We start from the raw sequence: 17,043 nt of genomic DNA, 5'->3' as shown, positions 1-17,043 counted from the left end.
TAAATTATTATCTTCAAAATATTCAAAAATAATAATTAACATAAAATGAAAGTCAAGCCAAAAAAAAAATTGTTCCTTCATTTTAAAATAATACTTAATTTTTAAGCTTTGACATAAAATACAAATATTAAAAAAAAAAACATTTTTACCATGAATTTATTTCATCTTTTCCCACATCAACCCAAGGAAAATGAAATTCATAAGCGGGAATTAATCAACGAGGAACGGCAAACGTTTGAGAGAGAATTTATCGGTATTCATATTCCAGAAAATTATGATTATGCACAGATAGATATCGGAATTGGGAAAGTGATGGGATATGCATTTCAATATGGGGACTGGAGGGGAATTAGGAGCGTTGATTAGCTGCCGAGGTGGATCTGATGGTGAGGAATGCATTATTAGTTTCGAAGAATTGCTGGGATCGACCTTTTCATTCGAGGAAGAAGATTATTAGCTTCAATGTTTGTAATGGTGGAGGTGGTGGAGGCGAAAGGATCATTTGCTGAACTTTAGGAGGGTAAAAGTGGAAAAGAGGAGCATTGTGGAGGAAGAGAAGGGCGGCGGTGGAAGATGCAGCTGCACTTCTCACCTAGCATGAGAAGTATAACGATATCATCGAGCAGCTGTGGAGGAAATCTCAATGGAGGAGGCGGAGATTTGATGAGGATCAAGGTTGCAGCTCGCCATATTTCGTACCGCGCGCTCTTCCAAACCATTTTGATTCTTGCTTTTTTGTTGCCTTTTGTCTTCATTCTGACCGCCCTCGTTACCCTTGAAGGTGTCAACAAGTGCTCCTCAATAGGTACGTTCCTACTTATTTCTTACAAATTTTGATGGACGTTTGCTTTGTGTTGATTATTTTATGTGATGATGTTTGTTTGTTATATCTTGTGGACATTTGTTTTCTGCTCTGTGCTAGAATGGCATTTGGTGGATTGGTTTTTGGATTTTGGCTTCTTTACAAATTTTAGCTTTGGTACTTCCTTCGGACTGTGCTCCTATTTGTATGAATTGTATCAACTGGCATTGTAATGGCTTGCGAAGGGCCTAATTGCCCATTAGCTGAGCTAATGGCAGCTTGTCATCCTAGGTTATATGGCTAATATGTAGTTATGCTGTCTGTATATATCATATCGTTTACTTCCATTTTTTTTTCCTTTTTTGCTCAAATGATGATAAAGTTGTCTTCTTTGCATTATTTTTCCATGAAACTTTGGAATTATATCACGTGCTTCAATAATCCCGACTCCTTGCCTTCTATAACTCTTATTATTTGAAGCAATTTAATTTAATGGCCCTCTTATCGACTGAAAGTGACCGATTCCATGTTCTGCTCTCCTTTCTGTACTTCACCTCGCTATTGTGTCTGAAACATGATGTATGTTTCAAAACAGAGCTCCTTTTGTTACTGTTAGACAATTATTTGAGTTATTCACTCCTGAATCGAAATGTGAAGTCCTAAGCACTGGTCCAGTGTCATGATGTAGTTTTTTGTGCTACATATTAAACTACATGGCAAAATATTTAAGTTGATGATTGTGTGAGAAAAAAATGAGTGACTTCCAGCCATTTTTGCTCTTGCTTTTACCTGTATGCTTTCTCTACTATGCACGTGTTTCTTCTTTAAAAATAATAATTTCATTATTACTTTGATGTATAAAAATATTGATTCATCGGTGAAGTTTATGGTCTCAAGTTCTGTTTTTGATGCTCTCAGATTGTTTAGGACGCCGTTTGGGGCCTAAGCTTCTTGGTAGAGCTGATGCTTCTGGGGTAAATATATTTTGCTATTCGTTGATATTTAAAACGTATCGATTTGATTAAATATATCACACTTTTTCAAAATAACTAGTTTTATTTGTGATCCACGTATGATACTGATACTGAAACCTTGTCACTTTTTTTATGAAAGAGGCTGGTCAAGGACTTTGTTAAGATCCTGAATCAAGCAAACTCTGAAAAAGTCCCTCAAAGTCTGAAGCTCCCAGACTCTTTTAATCAGCTTGTTTCTGAAATGAAAAACAACAAACACAGTTCAAAGGAGTTTGCTTCGATTTTGAAAGGGATGGTAGGTGTCGAACTTACATTTGTGTTGTTTGGCAAGTTCATGTTTGCGGATTGTTGATAAACCTTGCAACTTGTTTAGCTTTCTCTCTTTGTTTCTTCCTTTCTACAGACTCCATGCTTGATACATCATGATATATCGTATTTTAGAGTTTTTAGTCTAATTTTCTTGTGCATTTATCACGACAAACAAACAGGTACTGTATCAAAGTTGTTAAAACTTTGAGAAGGTTCTGAATTATGATTTAGCTTAAAGTTCTAAACCAACTAACTGACAAGACCCTTTCTCTGGGGTGACTTGGACTGCAACAATTTGGACATAATGTTTTTGTCTTACATTCAACACACCAAATTAAATCAAATCATGTCACCTCTAATATACCACAAGTTTAAGTGTTAATGTAGAAACAGATAAATAGTGATGTTACATTGTATAAGATCCTATGGTTTTCTATCCCCCATCCAGCACGGTTCATGTCAATTGTCATACAGGTATTTTTTTTTTAATTTGGCTTTTGGGAACGGCTGTATCATAAACTGATTTTTATCCAAGTAATTAAAAAGTGATGTACCTTATTGGTTGTCCCGCGGGTTTGATAAGTGCAATGACTGGTGCCAGTTAATATCAGCATTAATTTTGTTTGAGGTCAAATATTTATTCACATCTCTTGCAATTGATCTCTGGATATTTTTTCAAGCATTCTTTCAACCTAATTGACGTGTATGTAATTTATGTATTATGGATTCTCCTTGGTGATCCTAATTTTGTTGATTTGGAAACTGATTTTTTTCTCTCTAACAGATGGAAAAATCTGAAAGGGAAATCAGGGAATCCAAGTTTGCAGAGCTAATGAATAAACACTTTGCAGCTAGTGCTATTCCTAGGGGCATTCACTGCCTTTCATTGAGGCTGACTGATGAATATTCTTCTAATGCTCATGCGCGCAAACAGTTACCTTCTCCAGAGTTACTTCCTTTGCTTTCTGACAACTCCTACCATCACTTTGTATTGTCTACCGACAACATTCTTGCTGCTTCAGTTGTTGTCACATCTGCTGTGCAGTCATCACTAAATCCCAAAAGAAATGTTTTTCATGTCATAACTGACAAAAAAACATATGCAGGAATGCATTCATGGTTTGCTCTAAATCCTGTATCTCCAGCTGTAGTTGAAGTAAAAGGTGTCCATCAGTTTGATTGGTTAACAAGAGAGAATGTCCCAGTTCTTGAAGCTGTGGAGAACCATTATGGGATCAGAAATTACTACCATGGAAATCACATTGCTGGAACCAATCTTAGTGATATCTCACCGCGATCATTTGCCTCAAAATTACAAGCTAGAAGTCCAAAGTATATCTCTTTACTCAATCATCTACGTATATATCTTCCAGAGGTAATCAATTAGCCATTGAGCATGCAATTCACGTGCTGTATATTTTTTTAATCATATGATAAGTATAGAGTATTGCTTCTGAAATTGCAAGGGATACACCATGTGCAAATATCGAACTTGAATATGTAGATAACCAACAGCTGTCTTGCTATTTAAAAAAAATTGGCATCTGTATTAAATTTCAACCCTTGTTTGTTGTTTGGAAACAAATCATTTCAAAAGTATACGATCCAATCACATATAATCAAACAGAGACTACTGATCGGATCCCCAATGTTTTCCCCAAGCTTATCTCCCTTCATAAGAAACTTGAAGTCTTGAACCTTTGGAGCACTTGATCGGAATCTGGTCAATTCAGTATCATCAGTGTTAACACTCAAGTCTTCTTATCAATGACAACTGGGATTGAAAATATGTGTTATCATTATTTTATTGCCCTTGCCTTTTCACATTCTATTCATCTTTTCTTATTTAAGGCTGGGAAAGTTATTTTATTACACCTTGCAGCTATTCCCATACCTTGACAAGGTGGTGTTCTTAGATGATGATGTTGTGATTCAACATGATTTGTTTCCGCTCTGGGCTGTTGACCTTGATGGGAAAGTTAATGGAGCTGTTGAAACTTGTAAAGGCGAAGATGAGTGGGTCATGTCCAAAAGATTTAGAAACTATTTCAACTTCTCTCATCCACTTATAACAAGGAATTTGAATCCTGATGAATGTGCTTGGGCATATGGAATGAATATTTTTGACTTGAGTGCATGGAGAAAGACAAAAATCAGGGATATTTATCATGCCTGGCTCAAGGAGGTATACTTCAATGTCCTTTTAATTATGTCAAGTAACTTGTGATAGTACTTACTTGCTATACGTGGTGCGTTGATCAGTAAGGCAACTATTTGTGCAAGTAGGAGGCTCAGCTTCGTTTCAGCGAGGCTGCAGATCTTTATACACCTTGATATTTTTCTTTTTGTTTCGTAGGTACGGCTTTATAATATTATATGCTGTATTTCTGTCGTTAAATTCATCCAAATATTCCTGCCCTTCAATATTATATACTGTATTTCTGCCGTTAAATTCATCCAGATATTCCTGCCCTTCTCCGTTATCAATTTCTGTACCATACCTGTCAACTTCTTAACCAGGTTATCTGACTGCAGAATTTGAAGTCAAACCTGACATTATGGAAACTTGGAACCCTACCCCCTGCTTTGATTGCATTTAGGGGTTATGTTCACCCAATTGACCCCTCGTGGCACATGCTTGGGTTGGGCTATCAACACAAGAGCAACATTGAAAAAGTAAAAAAGGCAGCGGTGATTCACTATAATGGCCAGTCAAAACCATGGTTGGAGATTGGTTTTGAGCATCTCCGGCCATTTTGGACCAAATATGTGAACTACTCCAATGACTTTATCAGGAACTGCCACATTTTGGAATAGTAATCAACCAACGGATTGCTACACTTGTGAAATAAATTGACATAAGATGGATACATTTCTGGTCCCTTTTGTGTGATAAAGAAATTTGTTGATATTTGGTTGAGCGAGAACAAGGGGAACCTTGATCTTTTTCACCATGGTGAAATTAAATCTTGATTTATACTTTGCCCAGATTCCTGATGACTGGTATTGAAAATTGAAATCCGATCAGTATTTGGTTGAGCTAAGGGCATTAATTCTTTGCCTTCAAGATGGAATTTGATCTTGAGAGTCTTGTTGCTTAGAAGAGAATATTGGTGTATTTATTTGTTAATGCATATTGGGACATGATTCAGGAGCCATTGGTGGTCCTCTGCGTGGTTCCCTCTCTTCCCCAAACTAAGGATATGGTTCTCTCTTATGTATTGCTTTCACATTTAGACAGGTTTTTCCCCATTTTCTTCAGTTTTTACTCATTGCATTGATATTTTATCATTTTGGTGGTTCCCGTAGATAAGTCGTTAGCTTCCATTTACATACAAAACATCCGATACTTCCATATTGGTATATCTTCTCTCTATTGGTTCGAAACATTTTAAACGAGCATACGATTCTTTCATTCCAAAATTAAATTGAAAATATACATGATTTCCAAAAAATCAAGGGTCATTGTTGCTTAATGCCGATCGCTATAATTTAAATTCTGATACATGAGAATTGATTAGGGAGGAATTTGAGGCAGTGTTGTTACTTGGCAACATTTAGGCCACCAAAAATGAATATTTTGTTTATAAAAGGTGAATGATTTGGTTCCCTTTGAGATCTTTAAGAGAAGCTTAGATTCCTAATGGTTGGTCACGTTAATTTGTCATTTTCTATAATTTATTTTTTAAAATTAGCATTTATAACCTCATGGTAAGATTATTTAATTTTATCATTAATGTAAACTATTTAAAATAGTAATGTGCTGATTGTTGGTTGAATAGTAATGTGCTGGTTGCTGTAAACTATATTTCAAATAAAAAATTAGCATTTGAGAAATATGAACTATGAAAAGAGCATTTGCTGGTTGTTTATCTAACTGCGTTGTTCTAAACAAATAAGTTTGGCAAAATATCAATTTTAGTAATGTATATATTGGATTTATTACTTGATGTTTAACTAAATGCAGTTTAATAATTATATTTTGACGATCAGTTTTATTCATTCTTGTGAAAATCAATATCACTGTTATATTTTTATAATTATGTTGTTAAACATACATGCGTGTCACGATTTGGTATTATTGACGATTTGGTATTATTGATGAAAAATACGAAACTAAAAATATTATTCAAATATATTCATAATTAATATTGACAATTTGTCGATAAGTTTTTTTTCCATGGGAATGAACTAACTAATAAGAGAACACAACACGATGACGCAAAATTTAAGTTCATCGGCTTCGTATAATTTTAGTAAAATTCGACGTTTTTATTAACCTTGAAAACTCCGTTACAGCCTAGTCTCGATTGAATTAACAATTCATAATTTCATACCAACATATTTTCGAGGAAAACAAAATAATTCATCACTAACATCTAACATGTAATTACGTGCTGTAAATTATTTCTGCATTTCACGCCTTTGTCGCTTCTTCTTTTGTATTTTCTGATTTTCTAATACATTTCTTCATTTCCCCTGCTTTGTGTTTCTTGAAAACTAATAGAATCTAGCGAAAAAGGAGAATCAGAGGAAGAATTCAACTCCACCCCAGATCAAGTAATTGCGTTCTTCAAAGTTTTTTATTGTGGGAACTTGAGAATTTTTACCGAAAGTGAGAACTTATGAGTTTTGTTTTTCCATTTTTTTTTTTGGGTTTGATTACTTTATTGATTTAGAAGTTAGACAAAGATTTGAATCACTTTTTTGTGATATTTGTGGAAAAAGGTGAGGTGAATTACTGTTTAAGATTCTATTCCACTTTACCTTTTTTTTTCAGCTTTATTTTCGTTGCATCAGTTGGATCAGTCAACGCTCTGGTTCTTGTTCCTTGAAACCGGGCATGATAACCATTTTTTTTCGATGGTGTTAAAAAATTTCCAATAAGTTTAATTTTATATTTGCATCAATCTATGTGGTGCTGATTATTTAATTTATAAATTTGTGATATTCAACTGTGCATCTTAAGAATTCAAAGATTGTATTTTTGGTTAGTTTTAGAATCATATCTCAGATGCACAAAAGGCAAAGATGTGGATGGCTTTCATAATTCATTAAGGAGAGGAAATTCTTGTTATTGAGTGGATTCTTCATTGCTTTTGTGGAAGTGATCTGAATATTTTGTTGAACAGTAGTTCTTGAATTATTTTGAAGATGTCTGGGGCAAAAGATCAGCTGGAAATCAAGTTTAGGTTGAATGATGGGTCAGATATTGGACCGAAGAATTTTTCTGTGGCTACAAGTGTCGCTACCTTGAAAGAGAATGTCATAGCTCAATGGCCTAAAGGTTTGATGATTTTTTCAACAAAAAAAGATTCTTTGTGTGTCCAGTCTTTTCTGCATATGGAGACTTGAATCTTCATCTGTGCTGCTCTTGTTATGATTTACAAACATAAGCACACAGTATATAAAGATTCTTTTAATTGTGGCTGTTAATTCTGCTTTAAGCCCTAAAAAGGTTAGCATGTACAATAGATGGGGATTGGGCATGTTTCGATCGAATAACTGGAATGGAATTTTCTCCTGACAAAGAAATCTAGTAGTTAAGTTTTAGTCTGCCTTTGAAAGTGCACGTGCCCCTCTTTTTCTGACTCTGTTAGAACTTGGTGCTACTTGGGAGCTGGGCGTAGCAGAGTGACATGATCAAATTACGTGAATCACCAAATTCTAGGACATGTGATTTTATCATAAGGTGTGTCAAATGGTTTCGTCTTCTATTGGAGTTTGTTATAATTAGGATTCCTACTGTTGGTAAGCAACAACAATAGATTATTTGTTAAAGTGGTTCATTTGGAAATGAGTTGAACATGAATACTATATTGTCAATTTAATGCTTTATTTCTGCAATCCAAACTAGTACATACCCATGATCTTATATACCTTCTAGGCTTGTGAACTTCATCACAGCACATTATACAAAAAAATATTTTATATCGCCCCTTTAATTCTGTCTCAAGTGCTTGTTCAGTCTCATAATTAGGTTGCTCATTGTCTAAACTCAAGTTTCTTCATGTTATGGTGTTATTTCTGCCTTCGGGTAAATAATCAAACATACTTTCCTTAAACAGAGAAACAAAATGGTCCACGTACAGTGAAGGATGTCAAGTTAATTTGTGCAGGAAGAATACTAGAGAACAACAAAACTGTGGGGGAATGTATGAGCCCATTATGTGATATTCCAGGAGGAGCCACCACCATGCATGTCGTTGTTCAACCCCCACCTGAAAAAGGTTTGATTTAAACTCCCTTGATAAACATTTCTGGGAGATAATACCATCTAAAATTTCATCTTTTCCATGTATATGTATGTGTTGGTTTTTATTGTGTAAGGGTCGATGGTGTTTCTCTTTCTTTCCCTAACCGTTGCCTCAAATGCTCTAGTTTTTACTTTTGAATACTATGTTCATCGGGTACGTATCATTTATGTGCAACAGAGAAGAAAGTACCAAGCGAACCTAAGCACAAATGTTTGTGTGTGATTTTATAAGATGCGAGCAATGTAGCAGCATTCCGATTCTCAACAGGTTTTTAAATTCTAGACTCCCTTTTCTCGTCTTTTGGAATAAAAACGAGCTTTTTTCCTTCTTTTTTGACATTTTGCAGATGAAGTTGGTGGGATTTGTATAGCCATCCAAAGAGGTCAAATTCTTGTTGATACAAAACAAGTGGTGAAACGAGCACTCATAAAAAAAAACATGCATTCATGAAGGTTCGTCGTTGATGTTACTTCCATTGAGTGTAATGTTTTATAGATACATTTCTCAGATTATTTTGATGTATTTGGTTTTTTAAGCGTCGATTAAAGATTTCTTCATGCTTTGGAATGAATTCGATTCATAATCATAGAATGCCCCTGTAGTCTGTCGATTATGGCAGTTGATCTGTCGATTATGGCAGTTGATATTCATTCATGGTGTTTGAATCTTAAAATTTCTAGTTTCTCCTTAACTTATGGCAAATGTCCACGTTTTATATTTTTCGTAACGAAGTAGTTGCTAAAGATTTCCGTTTCACTATTAGAAAGAGTAATAGCTGTTTATTTTCATCAATTTTCAAATTTATTTTTCCGTAGTGTTGAAACCTTTACAGAGTTTCGATTTAAAATTCATACATACGTTAAAATTTGGAGTAGCAGGACTGTGAAACAACGAAACATTATATCCACTTTGAAAAACTACTTACCCAACAAATTTTCAAAGAATATCTTCCAAGTATCATTCTCAAAATTTTAAATTGAAATAATTAAAAGCCAACGGAAACGCTGCCATTACAAGAACTTGTTACATTGTACCTTACATTAAGGTTCCCAAAGTATTCATAAATCACAGCCAACAATCTTTGCTTGAACCATCACCATGTACACAAACAATGTTTCTTGGCAGCCTTGCGAAGATTATGTGTTCAACATGCATGTTAGTGATATATGTTTGAATTGAAATCATTAAAAGCCAACGGAAACGCTGCCATTACAAGAACTTGTTACATTGTACCTTACATTAAGGTTCCCAAAGTGATCATAAATCACAGAAAACAATCTTTGCTTGAACCATCACCACGTACACAAACAATGTTTCTTGGCAGCCTTGCACCAGTGAATCTCAATGAAATAAACAAACATAGATCACTAACATGCATGTTGAACACATAATCTTAGATGTCAAACCAGAAGTATTGTCAAATCTAGAATGAAAAACACATAATCTGGTTGTGCAGAGGCAGAATGTTATGTGAAGATCTCCCTCATCAGCCAATCCAAACTGGGATATGCAAAGTACAGAATGAGGAAAGATGGTAGTGCAAAGACAACTGTGATAAGTATGTACAGAGCCAAGATGGCTGCACTAGCAGGAATCGCATAAAAGATTATGAGAAGAAAAATGACGACCAGTGGAAACTTTGCAGTCAAATGAACAAAGAAAATGAGGGCCTTTCTGAGGTTGGAGTGAAACCTCTCCACAGCAAGATATCCGTTGAATTGATTGCCATCATGACTAGATTCCAACAGTTCAGAATGATGCATATGTTGCCGCCTTCTATGGTTATTGCCTACATAGCTTCTCGTTGCTTTTGCACTTGATGAACAAACTACGTGATGATGCTCACAAATGGTGGGATCAGATTTCACTCTGTCACCATTCATGCTTTCCAGCATCCAAAGAAGAAAGAAGTTTTTACGGGGAAATTTCAGGTTCCCTCTATAAACCAGGCGAAGTGACAAGAGATTGCACCAGGGGCAAGATATGAAGAGTGGGAGCTGAAGTGGTAAAGTGGGACATTTCACAACGGCCCACTGGAGACCAAGGATGCAGTTCTTGCACAATGTATGTCCACACCACAAAACATAGGGTACATTTTCAACAAGATTAAAGGATTCCCAGCATATAGGGCATTCTAGTCCCTCCTCTCTGCTGGCTGTTGAAGAAACTTCACCATCAGAATAATCCATCGAGTCTTGTGTTGGCTTCAATGGGTCAATCTTGACCACAGAGTTTCCATCTAAACAATCGGAAGCAAAGTTCCAGATCATGCAGCAAAGTAGGGAGGCTGCTAATAGATTAACATTTCCTGTCCACAAGGCAAGGGCTCAAGCTACTAAGAGGTCAGACACAAAAATAAGATTCTCAGATTGAAAATTCATGGAAAAAAACAAAGATTAACATATGCAGATTCTAAACTGCTATCTATTTCCACCCCGACACATCAAATACCAGTTCAAAGTGAAACGAAAGCGCCATTTGCATATGTGAATAATTTCATCACTTATTTTGAGCAAATATATCAATCATGATTCTTCAATAACCACAACATTGAATCTGTTTGTTTCCTTAAAAAAGGTTAAAAAAAGTTGATTTCACAAAAGCGATCATACGTAGCATCAAATCGAGGATCGCAGCTCGGGGAAATTAATGGATCTAAAAAAGTGATTTAAAGATGGATTTACCTATAGATTGAAGTCGATATCGGCGAAACCGGCGGTGGAGAGAAGAAAGATCTGAGATTGATCACAAAGACACAAACAACAGTGACAAAAATGGCGGGGTCCGGTCCGCTGTGTGGCTGAGCTTAACCAGCAAGTGCCTTTTGACCTCGGATTCCAAATATATTGTCCAATCTCGTCGGCTTCTTTTGAATTTTTATTAACTAGTATTTAACCCGTGCGATGCACGGTCTGATATTATTAAAAATCGTTGAAAAATAATTAGATATTTAAATTGATAAAAATAATATAATTATAAAAAATAAAAATAAAACTATTTTTTCGCTAATTTTAAAAAACTTTCTTAAATATAACGCATGTCGATTAACTTTTTTGCCTAATAATCACTATCATATATCAAAATTTTAGATTGTGTTAGCCAAAGACAATGACATGATGGTTATTGTGGGGACCCAGACGCTAATTTATTCCTTAATCGTCTTTAGGAATAATTCAAACAATTATAATAAACAGGGTCTAAATTTTTTTTTTTTAAATACACAGCGGAAACATAATGTAATTAGATTCAAATTACATATTAAACATAACATACAATCATTGTATGATCTACAATAATCCGACTAGGTTCAACTACAAGTCAGTGCTGAATCCTAAGTTGCTTCAAAGCCCGGATCTCCACGCTATCTAGTCCAGCCTCGTTCTCTTCTTGACCCTGATCCTAGCCCACCTATTGCCATGCACACATACAAACAAGACAACAGCCGGATAACTCCGGTGAGATATAAATATCCCAGTATAAATCATGTATACATGCCATCATATAAACAATATAAAAGCATATAACAGAAAATCCTATCATATATCAAAATCATGATATAAATCTCTCACAAGAATAAATCATATTCTATACATGTACCAATATCAGGATCATCAAGGGACATGAACCATCTTCAGGAACATAAATTAACATCCCTCAATACAAATCCATATTACTGTCACTCAAACTCGTGACTCTACGTTTTAGACTAGACTCAATCCTAGTCTATTGATCCCGGTTTCCAGAAGTTGGCATTCTATATCGATCAACAGTAATAGGAGAACTCCTATCCACATCGACATGGTATCGATCAACAGTAACAGAAGAAGCCCTGAATATATCCACATTGATATGATATCGATCACCAGTAATAGAAGAAGCCCTGATCCTATCCACATTGATATGATATCGATCACCAGTAATAGAACAAGCTCCGATTCTATCCACATCAATATAACATCGATCAACAGTAATAGTAGGAACTATGAATCTATCCACATCGATATGATATCAATCACCAGTAATAGGAGAAGCTATACATCTATCCACATCGATATAATATCAATCAACAGTAATAGAAGAAGCTATCAATCTATCCACATCGATAACCAAACATCCAGTGACAGACTTTGGCACCACCGCCAATACACTATCTTATGACAACGTGCAATGTGCCCGTGGCGATCCCGCCACGATCAGACACTTCTGTCACAAGATTACTCAACGAATACCTGCTGTCTGTATCTCAAGAGAACAAGTAATCTAATACCTGCTATCTATATATCAAGAGAACAAGTATATCAATCAAATACATGCAAATATCAATGCAATAAAGTAAAGTATGTGATTTAGGGGAACTTGAGTCCAAACCTCACTCGAGTTGTGCAATCCCAACTCAACATTAATTTATACCTTTATCTTCTCGCTCAGCAGACGAAGAAGAAGTCCCGACTCTATCTCGGTCCATTCCCAAATGTCAAGTTGTAGCCTACGTTGATAGAACTCAATACTGAAGTCGGATTTAAAATCAGACGGACGGATTTCTCAGAAAAAGCATAAGGATTCTCTACAACTTTTCTGAGACTTTTCTCAATTCTATCGTTTCCTTTCTCGATTCTGAAGAGTTTGCATGCTTATATATATATATTGCAAGTTTGAAGGCAAGTGGCTTAATCTCCACTCAGCACGTCTCGCGCTCGGGCGGACATAAAGTTCCGCCCGGGCGCGGAACTCTCGGCCCTCGCCCATAAAACAATCGCGCTCGAGCGGACATAAACTTCCGCCCGAGCGCGGAACTCTCGGCTTTCTCCTCTTAAGCCAGGGCGCTCGAGCGGACAAACACTTCCGCCCGGGCGCTACACCTTCGGCCCTACATTAATGGTTTCATGTACTTAGTCCCAATCTTATCTCGAAATGGCCCAGCTATAATCACATACATTCATAATCAATAAATCATCTCAGATTACAATAATCAAATTTTCGGGCATTACAGTTATCATGTTTAATATATTGATGTCGGCTATCAATCTTAATACATATTTAATTCTTTAATTTTCGAGAAGCTACAAATTATTATTGTTTAACTTGTGACAAAAAAATATTTTTAAATCATATTTATTAAAATTAATGAAAAATAATTTGTTAAAAATTCATTAATTTCGTCTAAATCCATATTCACCAACAATTTTGTGACATGACACGTGTTTGATACATTTGAATGATAACAATAATTGTTTCATCGATATCTTTTATCCAAATGAGCTGTGATTTTATTTACAAAATCTCTTCGTAATAAACACAACAGCCTATTATTACGAAAGAAAAATGAAACATGTGATCAAAAGTAAATTATGTATAAATCAGAATAGTTATTTTATTAACATTTATTATGTGTATTCCAAAACAATATCAATACATTTTATGAGGTGCCTTCTAATAAGATGTTCACTTTCTTTAGAATTGGTTTAATCATTTCCATTACAGGAATTTTCTATTATCATGTATCCGTGAACTTTGTAATATAGAAGAATATCACATTAGTGATACGTAATAATCAAAATTTTATACAAATAGATAAATAATATTTTTTACTTCTCGATCATGAAAGGTATATTTCAAACTTAATGTCTCGTTGTTCTCGTTGTTTCCATATGCATGTAGTTCATAACAACGAACAAATCTAAATTTAAATGAACATTACATCTTGGAAAGATTCAACTTAATTTTGGATTAGATAAATTTAGTAAGATAAATAGAATAAAAATGGTTTCTAATATAATATACAATATTGCATTATTTATAATTTAAAATTCAAACAAGACATCCCAAGGGACAAAAACTATACATTGGATATTCTTGACAGAATTATATCACGCATTAACTCTTTCAAATTATGAAATCTCGAATTGCATGCATTCGGTGTCAAACATTTATGATTATTGAGGATAATATACATGTTTATTGAGAGTAATTTAATATCCATTTGAAACTCTTTTGAATCTATCTCTTTTAGTTTTTTTGTGCTCTCTTATTTAAATTTTTAAGAAGACAATTTAAATTATACAATATACATATGGTTTTGGAAGAAATCTACAACACATTAATTCTTTCAAATTAAGGTAATTTCGAATTAATATGTTTTTGGGACAAAAAAAAATTATGATTACTAAATGGTAAATTAATATTAATTGGAAAACCTTGTTGTAGTGATAACTTTTAACACTCAACTAATTTTATTTTAGAAAAATTAAATAAACTAATTAGATATTGTATTTCTTTTTCAACAAGTAACTTGGGCAAAAAATTACTTAAAATTGAAAAAATTATTTTTGAATGATTCACCTCATGAGTTATACTGAACTTGCAATCATTTGTATTTTAAATTTATTTATGCAGTTTTTAATTAAACTGATTGATATAATCAATGAAATTTTTTTAATATAGTTTATATTTTCAATAGAGTTTAGTTTTAGTTTGAGTTAAAAAATAAAAAACATATCATATATAAATTCAATTGAAGTAATATAAAAATTATTTAAATTTAGAATTGAATTAAATGAAGTGATATAATAAATGCAAACAATAATTTGAAGGATCATTTATTGCAGTACATATATGTCAATATTCATGATAAATCTGTCCTTTTTTAGAAATGACATTTTGGCGGGAAATTACTATTTTTGGCAAAAACTCTGCTTATATATATAGATATATATATATGTATATATATGAGTAAAAAAATAAAAACATATAATACATAAATTAAATTTGAATTAATATAAAAATTAATTAAAATAAAATTGAATTAAGTGAATTGATACAATCAATGCAAACAATAATTAAAGTGATAATTTATTACAGTACACATATATCAATAGCGGGAAATTACTATTTTTGGCAAAAACTCTGCTTTTATATTATATATATATATATATATATATATATATATATATATATATATATATATATATATATATATATATATATATATATATATATAGATTGATTTCAACTGAATTGTGATTGATAATTTTTTCGCGAACAAAAAGTAAAATGGAATACAATTAAATAATTTTAAATTTTTTTAAAAATAAAATAAGAATAGGTTGTCCATTAACATAGTAATTTCTAGAAAGTTTTATGGTATGATATTTAATAATACAGATTTGACGCAGTTTAATATACACAAAAACATATCAACCTTAAAAGATATGAGTGGGTATCATATGAGACCGTTTCATGAATCATAATCTGTGAGACGGGTCAATTCTACACATATTCACAATAAAAAGTAATACTCTTAGCATAAAAAGTAATACTTTTGTATGGTTGATCCAAATAAGAGACCCGTCTCACAAATATGACCCATGAAACCGTCTCACACAAGTTTTTGCCTAAAGATATAATCAAAAAATTTCTGAACGAAATATTTCCTCGACAACCAATTTCGAAACCATATTCAATTGGTATGCTTTTTACATATCCGACCGAAAAATAAACCCGTCACTCTGAATTTTGTCCCGAGACTCAACTGTTCGACCGTGAATCCTCGGTTGAACTCGCATATTTAGAGAAGACAGATTTTGGCGCTGAGAGCAGAAGAAAGCGGTCAACCTGTAGAAAGGTTGAAGATGAAGTCTTAGTGAGATCATTTGTCACTATCAACGAGAACGCAATCACTGGCAATAATCACAAGACAGATGCTTTCTGGGGACATGTTGCAAGAGAATTGTCCCGCAATTTATGTAATTCTCCGATCAATTAATATAGTCGTTTCTAATTAAGTAGCCATTGGAATATACCAAGTGTGGATTTTTTTTTCTATGTTTACTCCTTCATTTCAAATTTATAATAATATTATAGTTTTAAATAAATTATACTTGTAAAAATAAGATGAAATAATTTTAAAGGATAAATATATTTTAAAAAATTAATATTTATTTATTTTAATTATAATAATTTAAATTATTGTAAATAAAATTGAAAGTGTATTTATTTAATGTAAAATAAAAATAAAGATAAATGAATAAACAGTGAGACCCACAAATAACGAGTGTTATTATTTAAATGAATGTGAGAGAATGTATGTTTTAAAATAATATATATGTGATATGTAGAGTCCCGTGATTTTTGATTTGGTGGTTACTTTTATAAGTGAAATCAATGTGAATGCCCTTATTAATTGGGTAGAGGGCTTTTCTTTCTTCATTCTTCTTTTTTAATATTAGTTATATTTATTATCTAATATTAATTTATATTTAGTTATTATAATACAATGGAGAACTTGCTAAAATAGATCCAATATAGACATGATAATCGCATATAAAATTATAAATTAAATGTAAATGAAAACCTCGACAATTTGTCCATACAAGCATCGAGCTTGCTGGGCCTGCTCTATACATGTTGGCCCTAACAAAACGAAACATCATTGGATATCTAGTCTAGGAGAAAGCAAGCATTCACAATTTTAGTCTAACAAATACACATTTTCTTGGTAGAATTCGGTAGATTTTTCTTATATGTTCTTTGACATGCATATGTAATATACAGTTTGTAAGATGTTTTCGATTGTACAACCCAAAATATTTTCAGCCAATAATTGAACTAACTTCTCATCTTATCTTGGTTTCATTTTCATCGTCATAATCATCAACCCAATCTAAAACAATGCACCTCTGCTTCCACAACTATCTGTGTGGGT

At 33.4% G+C, this 17,043-nt stretch overlaps 3 protein-coding genes across 11 annotated transcripts; 2 read left to right on the top strand and 1 right to left on the bottom strand.

The window, feature by feature from the left end:
- Positions 1–151: 151 nt before the first annotated feature.
- LOC140838169 (probable galacturonosyltransferase 14) lies at positions 152–5,373 on the top strand. The gene is made up of 6 exons (XM_073204289.1): positions 152–805; positions 1,721–1,776; positions 1,916–2,071; positions 2,870–3,460; positions 3,968–4,270; positions 4,621–5,373. Exons 1-6 carry the CDS (start codon positions 574–576, stop codon positions 4,900–4,902), a joined length of 1,620 nt encoding a protein of 539 aa, XP_073060390.1. The 5' UTR covers positions 152–573; the 3' UTR covers positions 4,903–5,373.
- A 1,060-nt stretch (positions 5,374–6,433) lies between these two features.
- LOC140838168 (membrane-anchored ubiquitin-fold protein 2-like) lies at positions 6,434–9,015 on the top strand. Of its 7 annotated transcripts, none has more exons than XM_073204285.1 (4): positions 6,434–6,700; positions 7,218–7,372; positions 8,154–8,315; positions 8,689–9,015. In XM_073204285.1, the coding sequence occupies exons 2-4, from the start codon at positions 7,240–7,242 to the stop codon at positions 8,790–8,792; spliced, it is 399 nt and encodes a 132-aa protein (XP_073060386.1). In that variant the 5' UTR covers positions 6,434–6,700; positions 7,218–7,239; the 3' UTR covers positions 8,793–9,015. The 7 variants fall into 7 exon arrangements, with proteins under 7 accessions (XP_073060386.1, XP_073060382.1, XP_073060387.1 ...); XM_073204281.1 differs by having other exon boundaries at positions 6,435–6,645; positions 7,240–7,372; XM_073204286.1 differs by having other exon boundaries at positions 6,436–6,645; positions 7,221–7,372.
- Positions 9,016–9,525: 510 nt separating this feature from the next.
- Positions 9,526–11,203, bottom strand: LOC140838167 (uncharacterized). 3 transcript variants are annotated; one of them, XM_073204279.1, is made up of 2 exons: positions 11,027–11,203; positions 9,526–10,677 (listed from the first exon to the last, which is right to left on the bottom strand). In XM_073204279.1, the coding sequence occupies exon 2, from the start codon at positions 10,610–10,612 to the stop codon at positions 9,809–9,811; it is 804 nt and encodes a 267-aa protein (XP_073060380.1). In that variant the 5' UTR covers positions 10,613–10,677; positions 11,027–11,203; the 3' UTR covers positions 9,526–9,808. The 3 variants fall into 3 exon arrangements, with proteins under 3 accessions (XP_073060380.1, XP_073060381.1, XP_073060379.1); XM_073204280.1 differs by having other exon boundaries at positions 9,526–10,674; XM_073204278.1 differs by having other exon boundaries at positions 9,526–10,650; positions 11,027–11,202.
- Positions 11,204–17,043: the final 5,840 nt, after the last annotated feature.

Source organism: Primulina eburnea, chromosome 8, assembly GCF_022965805.1.
Source record: "Primulina eburnea isolate SZY01 chromosome 8, ASM2296580v1, whole genome shotgun sequence".
NCBI classification, from domain to species: domain Eukaryota; kingdom Viridiplantae; phylum Streptophyta; class Magnoliopsida; order Lamiales; family Gesneriaceae; genus Primulina; species Primulina eburnea.
Note: the sequence above shows the minus strand (reverse complement) of the source record. Positions and strands in the feature narration are given on the sequence as shown.

Bases quoted from the DNA above. Each gene is read 5' to 3' on its own strand.
- LOC140838169 (XM_073204289.1), top strand. From the start codon at position 574: ATGCAGCTGCACTTCTCACCTAGCATGAGAAGTATAACGATATCATCG. The intron at 2,072-2,869 runs GTAGGTGTCGAA...TCTCTCTAACAG, and splicing joins CTTCGATTTTGAAAGGGATG to ATGGAAAAATCTGAAAGGGA. The intron at 3,461-3,967 runs GTAATCAATTAG...TACACCTTGCAG, and splicing joins TACGTATATATCTTCCAGAG to CTATTCCCATACCTTGACAA.
- LOC140838168 (XM_073204285.1), top strand. From the start codon at position 7,240: ATGTCTGGGGCAAAAGATCAGCTGGAAATCAAGTTTAGGTTGAATGAT. The intron at 7,373-8,153 runs GTTTGATGATTT...TTCCTTAAACAG, and splicing joins CATAGCTCAATGGCCTAAAG to AGAAACAAAATGGTCCACGT. The intron at 8,316-8,688 runs GTTTGATTTAAA...GACATTTTGCAG, and splicing joins TCAACCCCCACCTGAAAAAG to ATGAAGTTGGTGGGATTTGT.
- LOC140838167 (XM_073204279.1), bottom strand. From the start codon at position 10,612: ATGATCTGGAACTTTGCTTCCGATTGTTTAGATGGAAACTCTGTGGTC.